The sequence below is a fragment of the Vulpes vulpes genome, chromosome 10, assembly GCF_048418805.1.
Source record: "Vulpes vulpes isolate BD-2025 chromosome 10, VulVul3, whole genome shotgun sequence".
In the NCBI taxonomy this organism is placed as follows: domain Eukaryota; kingdom Metazoa; phylum Chordata; class Mammalia; order Carnivora; family Canidae; genus Vulpes; species Vulpes vulpes.
This window is the reverse complement of record NC_132789.1, coordinates 73,382,811-73,401,466: the sequence shown is the minus strand read 5'-3', so window position 1 is coordinate 73,401,466 and position 18,656 is coordinate 73,382,811. Positions and strand designations below refer to the sequence as shown.

The following is an 18,656-nucleotide window of genomic DNA, read 5'->3' as shown; positions in this document are numbered from 1 at the left end:
GCCCGGCCCCCTCCAGTCCGCTCCCCGCCCCCCCAACCCGCTCGGCCCCGCCCCCTCCAATCCGCTCGCCGCCCCCCCAATCCGTTCGCCGCCCCCCCATCCGCTCGGCCCGGCCCCCTCCAGTCCGCTCGCCGCACCCCCAATCCGCTCGGCCCCGCCCCCTCCAATCCGCTCGCCGCCCCCCCAATCCGTTCGCCGCCCCCCCATCCGCTCGGCCCGGCCCCCTCCAGTCCGCTCGCCGCACCCCCAACCCGCTCGGCCCCGCCCCCTCTAACCCGCTCGCCGCCCCCCCAATCCGTTCGCCGCCCCCCCATCCGCTCGGCCCGGCCCCCTCCAGTCCGCTCGCCGCACCCCCAATCCGCTCGGCCCCGCCCCCTCCAATCCGCTCGCCGCCCCCCCAATCCGTTCGCCGCCCCCCCATCCGCTCGGCCCGGCCCCCTCCAGTCCGCTCGCCGCACCCCCAACCCGCTCGGCCCCGCCCCCTCTAACCCGCTCGCCGCCCCCCCAATCCGCTCGCCGCCCCCATCCACTCCCCGCCCCCTCTCCCAATCGGACGCGCGCGGCGGCAGCGCCAGGGCCCACCCCCCGAGCGAGGGGTAGCGCTAACCCTTGTCAGGGACAGTCCTGGTTCCGCCCCGTCCGGCCCTGGGCGCGTGTGCCGGGGACCACTGTCCCTACTCTGCAGATCGGGCCCCGAAGCTGGCTTACCGGGGACAGAAGGGCGGGCTGCGCGGACGGGAGACCCCGAGGGGCAGCGCGGGGGAAGCCCTGCCGGGGGGGGGGGGCTGCTGGGTCCGCGCGGCCGCGGTGGGGGGCGGGGGCCGCGCACAATTTTCGGTTGGCCGGCTCCGCTCCGGGATCCCCTCCCAGAAGGTCCCCGAGATGAAGGGAGATCCGGGCGGAGGAGGCTAGAGCCGGGACGAGAGAACCCCCTGGCGCCTCTGCCCCCCGTCCCCTAACGCCTTCCCGAAGGATAGGTCGGACCGGCTCCCGGACCCAAACTCTCGGAGGTAAAAGTGGTTTCAGCTCAGCGTCCCTCCCCCACCTCCCCGGCCGTCCGTGGCGGGGCCTACTCTCGATTTGCCACCAGGGTTGGAGACAGAGTCACGTTTGTTTAAGGAAGATGGTCTGTGATTCTCACTCACGCCTCTTCTCACCTGTCACCTGCTGTGACAACACTGACAGGCACTGGGCTTGGTTTTGAGCCTTATTTTGCTTATACGATTGCATTAGAAGCTCTGTGTTAGGCTGTGGGACACACAAAGACAAGGAAAGGCACTTTCCCTGCCCAGCAAAGACCGCAATCAAAAGGAAGGCACTTTATAAACACGAAAAATAGACCATAAAAGCAGGCTGAGGCCTGTAAAACCATAAAATGTAAAAGTCAATTTTAGGATTATTTTAAAAGAACAAAGAAGAGAAAGCAAAAAAAAAAATCTGTTAGATGAATATAATAAGAATATAGCTTTGTATTTTGGTCTTACAAGAGAAAAAGTTGGTAGGAAAGAAAGAGTAAAGAAAAAAAAGGAAAGAAAAGAATTCAATAGAGAATATGAGTAAAAGAGACCCTACAGGAGAAGAAAAATCCATGTATTACCCAGGCTCGGACACAAAATCACAAAGAGGTGTGTGTGTGTGTGTGTGTGTGTGTGTGTGTGTGTGTGTGTCTATACATAGTTTTAAAGAGAAAGGTATATAGAGAAAAATAATACAGGAGAAATATAGTGAAAACAAACCCATAAAGTCACTAATTCCAGAGAAACACTAAAATTTTCTAACATTTCTGCTAAGGACTTGAATCTGTGACATTTTGCAATTATAGGTATATTTGTAGATTTATGAACTTGTAGGTGTGAAGGAGCAGGTGAAATAATGGTAACATAGAAGGCTTTGGGGTTCCATAAACTGGTCTTAATCCCGCTGTTACTTATGAGTTATTTGATCCTGGGAAATGTCCTTAATTTCCCCAACCTCAGTTTTCTCATCCATCTTCTCAGCGGGGTAATTGTTTCTTTCTATTTTATGGACTTGTTTGAACTTTATAGAAAATGGAATGGAAAACACTTTACCCAGTGCCTAGCTCTAAATAATAGGTGTAATTCTTATTATATTACTACTACCACAGCAGCAACTGCTGCTGCTAGTTTATTTTAATACTTTTATTTCTCTTCCTGGTCAGTTAAGTTCAAGGTAAGATTTCAGCCACAAGGTCCCCTCCGGAGTTCTCAGAATGTACCACGAACTGAAAGCTTACAAGTTTTGGGGAAGTCAAAAAAAGAAATGCTCATTCTTTTCTTGGGGACATTGATTTGTGGGTGAACTGTGTCCATTACAGTCCAGGTACACAGCACTGGCTGAAAAGTCCCTGTAAACAAGAGGTTTGCAGAAGCAAGAAGAACAAGAGTGAGCTGCTCTCCCCCTCGGTCATTGTTAAGCAGTAATTACAGATCATTTCCTTAGTAATAACCAGCATCCCTGTAGCACTTCTCAGTTCACTCGGTACTTTTTACATCATCTTACTCGCATTGGCTGACTTCCCCTGTTCTCCTTCCTTTTGACACTCAGGCTGTTTTTTGTTTTTTGTTTTTTTCAGTTTGCAAAAGGGGCAGACAAATGTCAACAGGAAAGTCCACACAAAATACGCCAGCAGGGCCTTAAAGGTCAAGCTGAAGGTAATTTCCTATCAGTGTGCTCTGCTTCTGACCTAATCAAAAGAGGCAGGTCATTGAGCAGGCCAAGGACCTAGTGGCTCCTGGCTCGCAGGTAAACAAAAAATTGCTAGCTCTGGTCTCTACACACCACCCAAGGACACAGTTTACAGCCCTTTCTCCTAGCATTTGTCCAAGTGGGTGGGAAGGAGGTGGGCAAAAATGGCTTTAGGTCTGAATCTGTCTAAATCTTTGTTTGCGTATGGGAGATAAACAAAGATAAAGCGTTTTATCTCCTACTAAGAGACTCTGGAAATCCATTCTCCCTGAGTTGTAGAGAGAGTTGTTAAGAAAATCAAACACAGGGAAGCCCCTGTGGCTTAGTGGTTTAGCGCCGCCTTCAGCCCAGGGCGTGATCCTGGAGACCTGGTATCGAGTCCCATGTTGGGCTCCCTGTGTGGAGCCTGCTTCTCCCTCTGCCTGTGTCTCTGCCTCTCTCTGTCTAATAAATAAATAAAATATTTTAAAAAATCAAACAGATTGCTTCAAATAATACCTGGTAGATACTGTTATTGTTCATTTCATTTGGAGTTGGTCTTGGACTTTAGGGTTGGTCATTAGAAAACCCCATTCTTCTTTTTCCACTTCTACTTCCATGAAGCTTGGAATGTTAAGAATGTGCACGAAGGTGAGTCAGGTTCCCCAAATTTGCAGCAGTATTGCTGGAGATTGAGAGGACTCAAATGAAGGGTTTCAGGAATTTGAGTTCAGGATTTCTTACAAAAGTTGATGGTCAGTTATCCCTCCTTTTCAAAGGCTAGTGGTTATTCACGAGACAGGACTAGAAAGAGATCTGGACATCTACCTTGAAGAAATTAATAGGCAATTATTTCCCTATCAGCCTACCATGAGTAGCCATACTGCATACATTACCTGTGTTTGAAAATTGCAACAAGCCTGTAAGAAAGATATTAGTATCCATACCTGATAGAAGAAGGACCTAAGGTGCACTGAGTTTCAGCAGATAGATCTAAAAGAAAAAGCTGGTTAGAACCAGAGGCAGGATTCAACCTGCTGTCAAGACCAGGGACTTTCCATAGTGTCATCCATCCATGCTACCCCTGTGATGATCTACATGAAAAAACCTGACTCAGTGGCCACACATAATTGCATAATGCCAGAGGAATGCTAGCATTAATTAAATCAATCAGTATGGTGTTTGCCTTGGAAGAACAGTGTATTTTACGCCCATGTCCCCTAACATGTCTCAAATGTAACATGTTCCTGACTTAATTGGAAACCTTTGAACTTAATTGCCCCTTCCCCATAGCTGCTCTGTCTCCATTGATGGCAACTCCACCCTTTGTTTCCTGAGCTCTTTATCTCATACCCCACATCCAAACCATCACCCCATCCTGCAGGCTCTACTTTCCAAATGGATCTAGAATCTAACCACCTTTCCCCACTTCTATTCTTCCCATTATGTCTTGCCTTTCAATGACTGTAGCCACCCAACAGATGTCTTTATTTCACCTAACCCCCTTGTACAGTCGCTTCTTAGCTCAGCGGCCACAGTGGTTCATTCCAGATTCCCATTTCACTGAGAGAGTGACCCACAGGGCCCTCACTCTCTCTCTGATCTCACCTATCCTTCTCTACTTTGTTTCCTCTGCTTAAGTTCTACTACTCTCCTGGCTGTTCCTCAAACACACCGGGTATCCTTCCTCTTCGGAATGCTTTCTCCATGGGCTTACGCTGCTGTGGCTCATGGTGCGCCTCATGCTGCCCAAGCTGGGCGCCACGTAGGTCCTAACTTAACCATCACATGAGGTAGGTGCTATTCTTATCAGCCCTTTTGAAAGATGGGGAAATTGAAGTGTGGGGATTTAAGGTGCATGATGAGAGTCCATGCTCTTAACCACTAGCCTCTGCCACCTCTAAAAATGATGGCTTGAAGTCACCATGTTAAAGCCCTTGTTTTTTTGAGCTCTTCATCTTTTTCATCTGTCAGAAGCTAGATTTAAACATATATTTTATTTTTTTAACATGTATCTTAGATGTGAATTTGCAGGTGTTTGCTATGCAATCCAGTGACATTTTCCTTCTGTTTCAACGCAGAGACTCTGTGTAGTCATGTTATTTTTATTTTGCACAACCAAGACATTCACTGGCTTTGACTTTCTTTTCCTGGTTGGCACATCTTATTGGTTTAGTTCAAAGAACTTTATAATCCCTTCTAGGAATAGTTGGCTCTCTTCTTCTCTCGTTGGTTCTTTACCAATCTTTCATTAATCAATAGGGAGATTAATATGTACAGAAGTACAGAAGCATAACAACTTCTAGAGACTACTGGTTCCATTCACATGTTCTCTGAATTATTGGAGAGATGGAATCAGAGCAGATACCTGCTATTAACAGTTGGCTTAGGGGAACGAGAACTTCCAGTTTCCCTATGAGTGAAAAAGTGCCAGAACCCATGGGTAAAGATTTTTATTGCAGATAGACTTAGGATAAAGTGAATGAAAGAGGAGTGAATTGAGTTAGGAGAATTGGAAGATTAAAAGTGTGCCAAGAAAGAAGTGAGTAGAATCTTAGGGATTTGGATGAGTGTGGAGTGTGTAAATATATATGAAAATCTTCTACCAACCTTTACTATTGGCCATCCAAGTTCCAAATACATCAACCCAACAAATTGTCCTCAATTTTCCACCGGCCCGTTTTTTCCACTGTCAGAATGAACCCAATGCATGTGAAACAAATCTTCAGTAATGTGAAAAAGTATCAATGACATAGTTTTTGTTAACCTTTTCTCTTTTATAAGCTTTGACATCATGTCTTTTTGCTTTTCCATTTTTGTTTTTATAATCACTTGGAAGTAAAACCACATTCTCCTTGGTAAATATTAGCACAAAATTGCTCCCACTTACTAAGTTTGCTCTGTGTGCTAGGCACCCTGCTTGGGTGTTTACACACATTACATCATTGTCTCCTCATGAAAGCTTTAAGATACAAAATTATCTTCCTACTTTATGGAAGAGGAGCCTGAGTCCCAGAGCTACTAAGTAATTAAAATGTAGGCCCCCTGGGGGGAAAAATGTGTGGGTTTTTTTGTTTTTTGTTTTTTGTTTTTTGTTTTTCTGTTTGTTGTTGTCATCAATTTTAAACTGCCCTGTTTCTGGCACCAGAACAGTGCCTCACACATGGTACATACTCAATAAATATATTTAGAATGTTAAATGATCTTGCTCACACAACTGTAAATGCCAAACTGACAGGCTTCTCCATTCCAAAGTCTGTATCTTGAATCACTCAAATGCCTCTGAGAGTCTTGTCAATATGGCTCTTTGAGAGAGCTGATGGACACCTTTATTTTATTTTTTTTTAATTTTTTTATTATTTATTTATGATAGTCACACACACAGAGACAGAGAGGCAGAGACACAGGCAGAGGGAGAAACAGGCCCCATGCACCGGGATCCCGACGTGGGATTTGATCCCGGGTCCCCAAGATCGCGCCCTGGGCCAAAGGCAGGCGCCAAACCGCTGCACCACCCAGGGATCCCCTGATGGACACCTTTAAATTAGCAGCCTGAGATGGGATGTGTCTCACATTGTTCCCTTTTTATATAAACTCCCGAAGGCCCTTTTTCCTGCCCAAATGAAAATATCATTGCCACTTTTTTCATCGTAAAATTCACCAAGCTCATTGAGAAATAATAATACAAAAAAGTATAAAAATTTAAGACAAGGGTTAGGCTGAAGCAAGGGAAACATTTACTTGTGGTGTGACACCTAAGGGGGAGGGCAAAAACAAACAACATTTTAATTCACTATTTTTAAAAATAAAAATCAATGCAAAGAATTCCACGATGAGGGCAGCCCCAGTGGCACAGCAGTCTAGTGCCACCTGCAGCCCGGGGCATGATCCTGGAGACCTGGGATCGAGTCCCACGTGGGGCTCCCTGCGTGGAGCCCGCTTCTCCCTCTGCCTGTGTCTCTGCCTCTCTCTCTCTCTGTCTGTGTCTCTATGAATAAATAAATAAAATTTAAAAGAAATTCCACGATGAGCAAAATACCAAAAATGTACATAAAGACGAGATCTGTGGGCCAGGACGAAGGTGTGGCGAGGGAGGCACCTGCTCTCAGGGTCATGTGAGTGCACAGTCAGAACCTGTCAGTATTTAAAGTCTTGATATTTTGTCCGCCATGGATTTTTTCCTGCATTGACTTGGAATTTTTTTTATACATTTCATTAGCATGTTATTTATTTCAATAACTGAATTTTGGGGGTCACTTCCTTAAATTTTGCACCTAGCCCTAATCCCAAACCTGATAGAAATGAATAGAGAGGTTGCTCCAAATCGAAGACAAGCACTATTAATGTTCGGTGAACAGCTTCTCAAACATCTGATTTGGCAGGTGTTTTTTTTTATCCACACTGCTCCCATTCTTTCCACTTTTAATATATAGTTAACAACGGTAAGCAGTGACTGTTGTGCCCAAGATTGCAAATCCGAGAAACCACCAAGGAGCCGACACTGATGCAAACACAGGAGGGTTTATTTACAAACTTGAGCTTGGGTCCAAGTGTACCCGACACAGCGGAGCAGGGACTTGGACCCCGAGGCTAAAAGGCTTAGCGGCTTTATAGGGGCCAGTGGGATTGTAACATACGCAGAAAGTTGCACAGTCATGTCGGTCCACACGCAGGTGGCCATTGAATTACATTTTATCCTATAGTATCCATTTGAGCTGGCCTATTGTTTTGGTCAGAATTGGCCCGCAGTTTTGGCGGGCACAAGGTGGGGTTACATTGTTATGAGCCGATTTCCGATTAGGGTGTGCCCAGCGGCCTGACTAGGGTGGGGCAGCGCCTTAAGCAATAAGCAGGTCATGTGGGGGTGATACAGGAGGTGGCGGGTGCAGCCCAAAATGGAGTTAGTCCTGCTCTGCTTGTCCAGGGGCAGGGGATTTTTGTTAAATTTCCTGGGTCCCACAACTGCAGCATTGTTTTGATGGGACACGGGGCAATCCGTGTTATGGGCATACCAAGGTTATTCAATTAATAAACTCCCTGTTTATTAAATGTCAACAAACATTAGTGTACATACTTTTTGCCCCCTTATCTGATTATTTCTTGGGATGAGTTCCTAGATTTGGAATTGCTGGGTCAAAGGGTTTGTGCTTTTAAAAGCAATGAAGAAAAAATAAATAAATAAATAAATAAATAAATAAATAAATAATAAAAATAAAAGCAATGAGGGCCACTTGGAATCATGGGCTGTTGAGTTTAGCCCCCTTTATGCAAGCTTTACAGAATTTATTTTTTTAAGTTTTTATTTTAATTCCATTTAGTTAACATGCAGTATATTACTTTCAGGTGTACAATTTAGTGACCCAACACTTCCATACATCACCCGAAGCTCAGGTTTACAAAATTTTTAATGTATTCCCTTTTCTTTGGACAGGACCAGGAGACAAAATGTCATCACAATTTTTGCCGATATCCCTGGCTTCTGAAGGTAAAGAAGAAATCTGTCCATGAGTTCTTGTTTTGTGCCTGGTACGGTCAATCTCTACAATAGATTGGGAACGTGGGAAAAGGAGAATGACACACGACGTGAAGGCCTCAGACATGGCCTTTCTGTGTAAAGAGGTTATAAATGACCTGCTGAGAAGGTTCCCTTCCACTTTTTAATTCTGCAAAGAAAAATCTTCACATTGGAGGGGCATTAAATTGTCATATTTGGCCAGATTGCTAGGGAATTTCATGACATAAAACAAGTAACTCAATTATTTGTCATAATAAAGGTCATGAATAACTACATTTTATCAAAATCTGTCCTTTCCTTTCCTTTTCCAGCCTTTCCCTCCTCCTCCTGCTTCTTTACAAGTATATAAGGAATTCGTATTTATCGGTATAGAAGAATAACTTCTTTGTCACTTACAAATTTGGCAAAGATTTGAACACTGGATAACACCAAGAGTGTGTTACAGGTAACAGGCACTCTATAGGCACTTTTCATGGGCTCAGGGAAAGTCACGCAATGGATTCTCCCTCAGAAACTCCTGAAGGAACCAAGCCAATACCTTCATCTCAGACTTCTGGCCTCCAGGACTGTGAGAGAATAAATGCCTGCTGTGTTAAACCCCTCCATTTGTGGTGATTTGTTATAGCAGCCCTAGTTCTATGTGACTAAGAAGTAATTCAAGTGGGGAGAAGGGTTGGCTAAGGGCCAATGCTTAAGTGGGTTTATAATTCAGGAATCTTGCTAGAGTGGGGTGAAGGTGGTCCCTCCAAAATGGTAGTTGTCCATGTCCTAATCTCTGCAATGGGACCTTATTTGGCAAAAAGACCTTTTAAATGTAATTGAAGGAAGGATCTCAAGATGAGATCATCCTGGACTTAAGGTGGGTCCTGAATCCAAGGACAAGTGTCCTTGTGAGAAAAAGAAGGGCCTGTAAACATAGAGGCAGAGATTGGAGTTACACAGCCAGTGAGTGCCTGAGCCACCAGAAGTTGCAAGAGATAAGGAAGGATTCTTCTGTAGAACCTTTGGAGGGAGCATAGTCCTACTGACACCTTGATTTTGGACTCCTGAACTCCAGGACTGTGAGAGAATAAAGTTCTGTTGTCTTAAGCCGCCAAGTTTGTGGTAATTTATTTTGGCAGCCATAGGAAACTGATATACTTGGTGTTTAGAGTTCTAGTTTTTTCTATTTCTCTATAACTAAAGGGCACTTGGCTTTGGAGTTGGGAAAAAATGTCAATCCAGGATGCTTGAACTTGTTCGGAAAGGGTTTAAACTTGGGCATTCAAGATTTTAAGCCACCTAAGGTGGGGTGGACAATAAGTTTGTGAGGTTTATCTTGGGAGGAGAGAGGGTTGGTTGAGGGAGAGATGTCCAGCCTACCAATGACTCACCTGTTACAGTACATCAGTGGTCCCATCCTGGGATGTCAGGTCTAGCTCTGTCCTGAGAGTGGTGGCATAGGGTACAAGTACAGTTTCTGGCAATGCCATTCAACCCCAAGTCCCTTTAGGTCCTTGACTTTTCTTGCCTCCTCCTGGGCCTCAGTCTGTTGGCTCTGCCCTTCCATACTCCTGCTGTCTCCAAGCCCAGCTGCCTGGACCCACCCTCACCTGTCTTTGCTCATGTATTATAAGGCCTAAGATTTCATATATTGCCTTGACATCTTTGAGCTTCACAGAGCCCCAAGACCTAATTGTAAGTCTCTCTGTTCTTGCCAGATTTGACCTCCACCCAGTGAGAAAGGTTCCCCACCCATCTAGTTTCCCCATCAGTTGGACCAGTTATACTCCAGTGGTCTTCAACCTAATGGGTTTCACAAGTCAATTACATCCTTTTGAGGGAAGCTGGAGGCACCTCACCCTTTTATTACTACAAAGCCTGCCTCCTGCCATCTGTCTGTTTCACTCTGCTCCTGAGTATGGTCATGATGTGGCTCTGCCTGGCAGGTAGTGTCCTCCCCGCCTGGGCTGTGAGTGTAAGTGACTAATAACCCACTATCTATCTCATCAGTCCAGTGTGGAGTGTCATATGTTTAGTCATTTCATACTATTTGGGGCAAGGGATCCTTCCTTCACCCACAAGGTGAATAGGAAGTGATGGGAACACTACACACTCTGTGTTGAGCCCAAAGCTTCCACTCTGCAATTTTCTTTCTTCCTGGCCCATTACCTGCAGAAAAACATGCTTGGGTTTCTATCCCAGACATTCCCACTTTCCCACCTGAATCCCTGGCCAAATAGCCAATTCTCAGGCAGCCTCTAAGCTCCAGACCAGTAACCCCCAGCCCAGCTGTATCTTTTACTTGCTTAGAGAAGAGAGAGGTGCTTTCAAGATACTCCCGTATTTTAGGAGGTGAAAGTGGGTGCAGGGCCCAGGGTAGGAGGGGGGATGTGTTTTCAGTTATCCGTTCCCTTTCTCTGATTTAAGATGTCAATTCCAAGCTCCAGAATTCCTGCTTTTGGCTATGGGTATCTGAAACCAAAATTTCCACCCTCAAGCATTAAAAAGCCAGAAAGAAAGAAAAAGAGAAAGACTTTTGATCATTTCAAATTTTATGAATAAAAACAAAACATCTGGGATCCCTGGGTGGCGCAGCGGTTTGGCGCCTGCCTTTGGCCCAGGGCGCGATCCTGGAGACCCGGGATCGAGTCCCACGTCGGGCTCCCGGTGCATGGAGCCTGCTTCTCCCTCTGCCTGTGTCTCTGCCTCTCTCTCTCTCTGTGACTATCATAAATAAATAAAAATTAAAAAAAAAAATCTTAAAAAAAAACTTAAAAAAAAAATCTGTTCAAAAATTCAGTTGACTTCTCTCTTCCTCCCTTCCAATCCCTTTCCCTCACTTCCCTCCCCTTTACAGCCAGGCTTCTTTTTTTTATTAAGGGTACAAGCCCATGGATTGTATGCACAGATACATGCCACCATCACCACAGTCCATTTTAGAACATTTTTATTGTCTCAGAAAGAAACCCATCCATCCTTCATCTCCCTTCCAGCCCCAAGCAACCACTAATCTACTTTTTGGCTCCATGGATGTGCCTATTCTAGACATCTCATAGGATATAATGGTATCTTATAATGTAGAGACTTAATGTGGCTTCTTTCATTTAATATAATATTTCCAAGTTTCATCAGTCATGTATCCTTCTTGTGGCTGATTACTATTCTATTGTGTGGATATACCACATCTTGTTTATCTATTCATCAGTTGATGAATATTTGGGTTGTTTTTATCTTTTTATTTTTTAAAGATTTTATTTATTTGAGAGAGAGGGACAGAGAGACGGAGAGACAGAGAGAGAGCATGAGCCGGGTAAGGGACAGAGGGAGAAGCAGACTCCCTGCTGAGCAAGGAGCCCAATGTGGGGCTTAATCATGGCCTGAGCTGAAGGCAGGTGCTTTTCTGGGACCCCAGGATCATGGCCTGAGCTGAAGGCAGGTGCTTTTCTAACTGAGCCACCCAGGCATCCCTGTTTCTATTTTTTGACTGCTATGTATAATATTGCTATAAATATTCATGTACAAGTTTTCATGGGGACATATGTCTTCATTTCTAGGAGTGGAATGGCTGGGTCACATGGCAACTGTATGTTCAACTTTTTGAGGAACTGCCAGCTTGTTTTTCAAAGTGGCTGCACTATTTTCCATTCCTGCGAGCAGAATGTTTGAGTTTCCAATTCCTACACACCCTTCCCAATTCTTGTCATTATCTTTACTTTTTTATGGTTTTGTTTTTGAATACTCTCTAGTCTGGACCGAGGATGCCCCGAAGGGTAGTAGCTGTGTCTCTTGCTGCCAAAATGGTGGTGTAAGGGTAATAGTACATATTTTCACAGTGATGAGAAGAACCAATATTTTAATGCCTCAAAATATGATCCCACTATCCTGTAACAGGCCCCCTTATCTATTCACACAACAAATATAGACTGTTTCCCCCTGAAGTACTAAGCACTGTGCTCCATGCCATGGGAAACAGATGAGCTGTGTCTTCTGCCCTCGAGATCCAAGCCCTGCATCCCTGCCTCAGTTGGGGAGCAAAGGCTGTGTCCTCCTCCTGAGAGGCTCACCTATCCTCCTGCTCCACCTTGGCTGGTGAGAGCCTTGCCCTTCTGGCCAAAAAAGCAGGGATGACAGATATTTTTCTTTTCTTTCTTTTTAACAGATGAAGGAAAAGATGACTCAGTCAAAAAGGACAGGCCATACAAGATCTTTTTCAAAGATCTCTTTCTTTTCAAAGAAAATGAAATGGCAGCAAAGAAAAAGGTAAAGTTTTATTAAAAACCCAATCCAAATTAATGTTAGAAATTTATCCTCTTACCCACCACTTTTATGAACTTTGCTGGCATAAGAAAAGGGGTCAGGTACCGCACACTATGTTGGGTTGTAAACATGCACGACAGGAACAACATCAAGCCCATGGCAAGGACCTAATGATCACTGCCTACTCGTGGAAGACACACACACTGTGGCCAGCGCATATGACAAATGTGGTACACCCCACTTCATTGATTTCAATGCTTATATTTTTTCACATTTTCTCATTCCTGAAAGGGGATCCAGCTTATATAGGTAGGATGCCATGTATAATAGGCAGTGCATAAAATAATAGTGCTTCTATAAATGACATCTTAGACTTGGTAAAATACAGTAATAGAGCATACAAAAGACGTGTAAAGAAAGGAGTGACCATCTTTTTTAGAGAGAAGGGTGATGGTGATGGGGGTGGGGATGGAGGTGGGAGAGTGAGTATGTGTGTGTCTGTTTGTATCACATGCACAAAGACTTCACTAGGAGATAGCGAGAGCTGAATTGTTAAGAATAAGTTAAAATTCACCAGATTCAGATAAGAGGATGTATGTGAGCATTAAGGAGAGGGGCGGAGAAGGAAGAAGGAACAAAAGTGGAAGAGGGGGTCGTTTTAGAATTATTTGGTATGAAGCTAAACCAGAGATGAGGCGAACTTTCCAGCTGTGCCTTGCAATTAACCTCACTCCTTATATTATCGTACCTTTTATTACACAATTTGGATTTCAAAAGGCTTGCTTTCCTTATTCCTAGATGAAGAAAATGTCTAGAAATGCTGAATAACAGATTCATCTGTAAGGTGAAGGTTTTATGCTTGTGTTCTATAGTTTTATTGAAAGCGTCCAAAATTAAATTGATTCACGAATATAAAAGGTTGATTTATTTATGTCTAATGGGGAGGTCCATTTCCTCTCAAGTTTTCAACTCAATTCCACAGAACCAGTCATTTCAAATCAGTGGAATTTCCAAGTTACCTGCAGTTTGGGCAAGACAGGATGAAAAAATAAAAATGAAACTGAAAATAAAGCCAGAACACTATCTAGTCTCATATTTGTGACATCCATGTTTAGTAAAGGTTGAATGTCTTTATATTTGTGCTCAGCTTCAGAAGAGAAAGAATTACAAATTATACCCAGTCCTTCAGAGATAAGAACTCAAAGTTGCTTGTTTAATGTATCAATAAAAAGAAATATACCAATAATGAGAAAAGACTTACTGCAAATGATATTTTTATATATGATCACTATATTTTTAAAGACAACATTATTTTGGTATAATAGATATTATTTTAAACTTTCACACTTGGGCAGGAAAAATTTATAAACCGCAGCATGAAAGTCTACCAAAAGTCTACTTTTTCATCTCGAATGAAGAGTCGTTCACACCTGGGCCAAGTAGCATTCTACTCTGACGCAGCTGGTGGCTCATTTGAAAAATTTGGGTTAGATCCCACTCTTATTCTAAGATTAACAGAAGGTAAGTCTAGATTACTGTTAAAGAATATTTTTTGAATATTTACTATTAATGTCAGGTTGGGGGGCTTTTCTGGAGGTAAAAAAAAAAAAGTATGCTGTCTCATACTATGGTTGAGTGGAAGGGAAAGGAAGGGAAGGGAAGGAAAGGAAGCCCTTCTTTGTAAATGGAAGCCAAGAGTCAGGACAAAATCTATTTTTTTTTAATTTTTTATTCATTTATGATAGTCACAGAGAGGCAGAAGGAGAAGCAGGCTCCTTGCACCAGGAGCCTGATGTGGGACTCGATCCCAGGTCTCCAGGATCGCGCCCTGGGTCAAAGGCAGGCGCTAAACCGCTGCGCCACCCAGGGAGCCCCGACAAAATCTATTTTAAATAAGAAAACAGGGATGCCTGGGTGGCTCAAAGGTTGAGTGTCCGCCTTCAACTCAGATGGAGTCCCACATCAGGCTCCCCAGAGGGAGCCTGCTTCTCCCGTCTGCCTGTGTCTCTGCCTCCCTCTGTGTGTCTCTCATGAATAAATAAATAAATAAAATAAAAAAGTAAATAAGAAAACCTATTTTTCCAAGAAATAGATTGTTACTTATTTTTATTTCTCTAAAGAAGAAAGCCACTGTCAAAACGATACAGTATTAAAGGTTATGACTAGGACCATCGAAATTCATTTCTAGATGTAGAAATATATAGAAACTTTCTAGAGAAGTCGTGACTTTCCAGGCCATACAACTCATAGATCCAGGATCAGGAAGCTAATAGAATTAAGTAAGTTTCTCTGTTGTTACAAAAACATAACCTGTTTTAATGGCACCTGAAAGCAACACGTTAAAATATTACAGGCTATGAATTATTGCTCTATGAAAAGGGGCCATGTGGTAATCAAAATGTCATGGACATTTCTTACTTATCAGATCAAGAAGTGCCTCCAAATGAAATAGAAAGCAGTTTGAAAAAAGGAAAAAAAAAGAAAAAAAAAAAAAGAAAGCAGTTTGAAGCCAGTGAGGGTGAAGTGATTAATGCTAAGATGATGGTGTCATAAAATCTTCCCCCAAAATGAGTCTTGTCTAAATTTTTAAATTAAAAAGGAAGGCAGAAAGGAAGGAGGAAGCGGGGAAGATACATTGAGTGTCCAGGATTTGCCCTGGTAACTTAAAAATTTGGTAACTTTGCCAAATTGTGATGAAAAAAAAAAAATCTTCAGAAAACAACAACAAAACACTTAGGAAAGAACTCCAGAGTCAATAATTAGTATAAAAGAGGGAAGCCATGTTAACTTTTTTTAGATTGTGAAGGTGCATATTCTGCACTATCGTATGAAAAAGTGCAAATGTCAGGCGACATGGTAGTATCAGTGACCACTGATGGGTACAGCTAGGTTCAGTCTTGTGTCTTGTAGTTCACCTCTGTAGAGTGGTCAACCCTAAGTCATCAAGAGCACTTAAAATGATATGTGATACGTTTTAGAGTTCTACATAAAGTGGCTACCTCCAAAAATCCTTGCCACACTACCGCTTCTGAGATAACTAGCAAAGATGGCTTTGCAGGTGACTCTATATGACACCATGCTGATTGACAGAGGGGTGACTGGTCTCTTAAGAGTAAATGACATAAAGTAGACTCTTAAAAAAGGAAATGGTAAAATTGTTTGGTATTATCCAAGGCAATCTGGGCTCTGTCAGCAATGGAAATCAGGTTGTCAGTTTTTGCCAATTACACAGACAAGCAATTTGGACTTTTTTTGTGGAAAATAGAGAAATTCTCCTCAGACTCTTTCCAATTAAGAGTTGATTTGGTTGAAACCCCCATCCCCCAGCTTTACATTTCCTGCCTGAATTCTGATTAAAGACAAGTCTACATGATGTAAAAGGAGCAAGTGACTCCTACTTTGTGAGCCCAGTTATTTTTGTGTATGTAGTAGTAGCCAACTGTATGTAGTAGTAGCCAACTGCTAGATTACCTTGAAGAAATTACACAGGCAACTGTCATAGATCGGTTGGGCTGCATAAAAGACGTGCCATTTCCTCCTCTACGTGGCTGACAGCCTGACTGTGGTTTACTCTTGGAGGGCAACACCTCTGGAGCACATCCTCTGTGAGCCGTCAGGGGCTCTGGTGTTGAGGAACACTAATGCTTTGATGACAGCTTTATCATACATTGTCTCTTTGTCAAAAAAAAAACCCTTCTGGATAGCTAGAAGAGCTAAAATGGGAAACCCATGTAACCAGTGTATTTAGACTTGAAGAATAAAATCACATCAACTCAGCCAGGTAGTATCATGGTAAAGTAGCCCAAAATGTAAGCATAACTATAATATTTAATAAATGGACAGCATAGGATTTTGTTTTTAATATTGAAATTTATTCCAGTTCATGCGACCATCATAAATGACCAAATGAGAGCTACAGTAAGCACTTTCGTGCTTTTTGTTCCATTAAAAATGCTTTAAAAAGTAAACTGCATCTGAATCTAATCAATCACACATAGGAGATTGAGCACATATTATTTTTTTTTATATATATATTTTATTTATTTATTCATGAGAGACACAGAGAGAGAGAGAGAGGCAGAGACACAGGCAGAGGGAGAAGCAGGCGCCACACAGGGAGCCCGATGTGGGACTCAATCCCCAGACTCTGGGATCACGCCCTAGGCCGAAGGCAGGCACTAAACTGCTTGAGCCATCCAGGTGTCCAGAGCACATGCTAAATAATACCCTGAGGATGCAATCTGCCATTAATCAGGAAATTCTACAGAAAAATTGATCTGGTTTCTTCTTTGCTTTCTCTTTCTTTCTTCTTTTTTCTTTTTTCTTTTTTTTTTTTTTTTTTTTTTTTTTTTTGAGAGGGAGAGTAGAGAGGGAGAGGCACAGGATGAGGGAGAGAATTTTTAAATTTTATTTAAATTCAATTAATTAACATATAATGTGTTATTGGTTTTAGAGGTAGAGGTCAGTGGCTTATCAGTCTTATATAACACCCAGTGTTCGTCACGTGTCCTTCTTAATGTCCATCACCCAGATACCCCATCCCCCACCCTCTCCTCTCCAGCGACCCTCAGTTTGTTTCCTAGGATTAAGAGTCTCTTATGGTTTGTCTCCCTCTCTGATTTCATCATGTTTTATTTTTTTGGAGAGAAAGAATCTTAGGCAGGCTCGGAGCCCAGCACGGAGCCCGATGCAGGGCTTAATCTCACAGCCCTGAGATCATGACCTGGGCTTAAAATAAGAGTCAGACACTTAACCAGCTGGGCCACCCAGGTGTCCCGATCTGGTTTCTTAGACCAATAAGTGGCATGGAAGAAAGGTAATGTGTGTGGAGAGGTGGGCATGGCAGTTGTAGATAAAAAATCAACTTTAATAAAAAAATCAACTTTAGAAGTTATACCAACCAAAATGATCTTTGTTAGATTTTAATATTTTTAACTCTAAAAGTTATTTTTGAGACAACTGGGGAAATTTGAACCCAGACTAGGTATAAGAAGATATTTATTTGGGTGATAGTTGTACTATGCATTTGTTTTTAAACTGTTTTATCTAATGGCATATATTTGGATTAAGTGATAACAATGGCTTAGATTTGCTTTCGAATATTCCACTGAGGGGAAAAGTGAGGGTGGCAATAGATGAGACAAGATTGGTAAGACGTTGATTGTGTTGAAGTAGGTGATAGGTACATGGCAGTTCATTTTATGACTCTAATCTTATGAATGTTGAGGATTTCCATAATAAGTTTTTTATGTATTAAAAAGAAAACTGTTATAACTAGGTGCTTGTTACTTTCACATATATTATTTCAATGTATTATTCTAATTCTCAACAAAATGTTGTTAGATGTTTCTGTCTCTTCTCCTCCTCTGATGAAAATGGCTCAATGAGGTTGAATCACTAATTAAAGGTCACTAGGTGGATGCAGAATCCAAACCAATGCCTGTCTGACTTCAAGGCTTATTGTTTGTCACCCATAATTACAGAACTATTTTTTAATGATTCTAATAATCATTATTGCTATTATTATTGACTTGGAAAAATTAAGTGATTACTCATCCCAATTGTATTTTTAATAATAGGTAGCAATTATTATTATTATTATTTTTAATAGCTAGCAATTATTAAGGAGTTATTATGTGTTGGGGCGCCTGGGTGATTCAATTAAGCGTCTACTCTTGATTTCAGTTCAGGTCATGATCTCAGGGTCGTGCTCCGCACTGTGGGTGGGGCCTGCTTAAGGATCTCTCTCCTCCTTTGCCCCTCCCCGCTCACGTGCTCTCTCTCATTCTGTCTTAAAAAAATAAAATTTATTATGTGTTTTATAGCATGTTGCTTCACTTTCTTCTCACAATACCACTATGAGGTTGAAATAATAGTCATGACCCACTTAGCTTAGTTTATGCTGTTGTCATAAACCATTCCTAAATTTCAGTATCTTGCAAAACATAAGTTTGTCACTCAACCTTCAACTTTGGTGCTTTTCATTGGGTCCTGCGCTGAAGGAACAGCCCCTGTCTGATATGGTGCTGGAGTTACAGAAGGAGAAAGAGGGAACCAGTGGTGGTTCTTAAAACTTCTGCTTGGAAGCCAATGGTCACTTCCACTGGCATTCCATGAGCCAAATCACGGTGAAGTCTTATACCAGTGGGGGCAGGGGGGAGAATCTTCTTACAGAGAGGGGCAGAAATTAGTTTGGAACAATGATACAATCTACCAC

The 18,656-nt window shown here is 42.7% G+C and overlaps 1 protein-coding gene across 1 annotated transcript in view; it reads left to right on the top strand.

Moving 5' to 3' along the window:
* Positions 1-8,695: 8,695 nt before the first annotated feature.
* The window catches only part of CCDC38 (coiled-coil domain containing 38), a 38,201-nt gene continuing 28,240 nt past the window's right edge, over positions 8,696-18,656 (top strand). The window contains exons 1-3 of the mRNA XM_072722485.1: positions 8,696-8,768; positions 12,342-12,442; positions 13,795-13,960. Coding sequence (XP_072578586.1) covers positions 8,696-8,768; positions 12,342-12,442; positions 13,795-13,960 — 340 coding nt within the window. The remainder of the gene's footprint in view (positions 8,769-12,341; positions 12,443-13,794; positions 13,961-18,656) is intronic.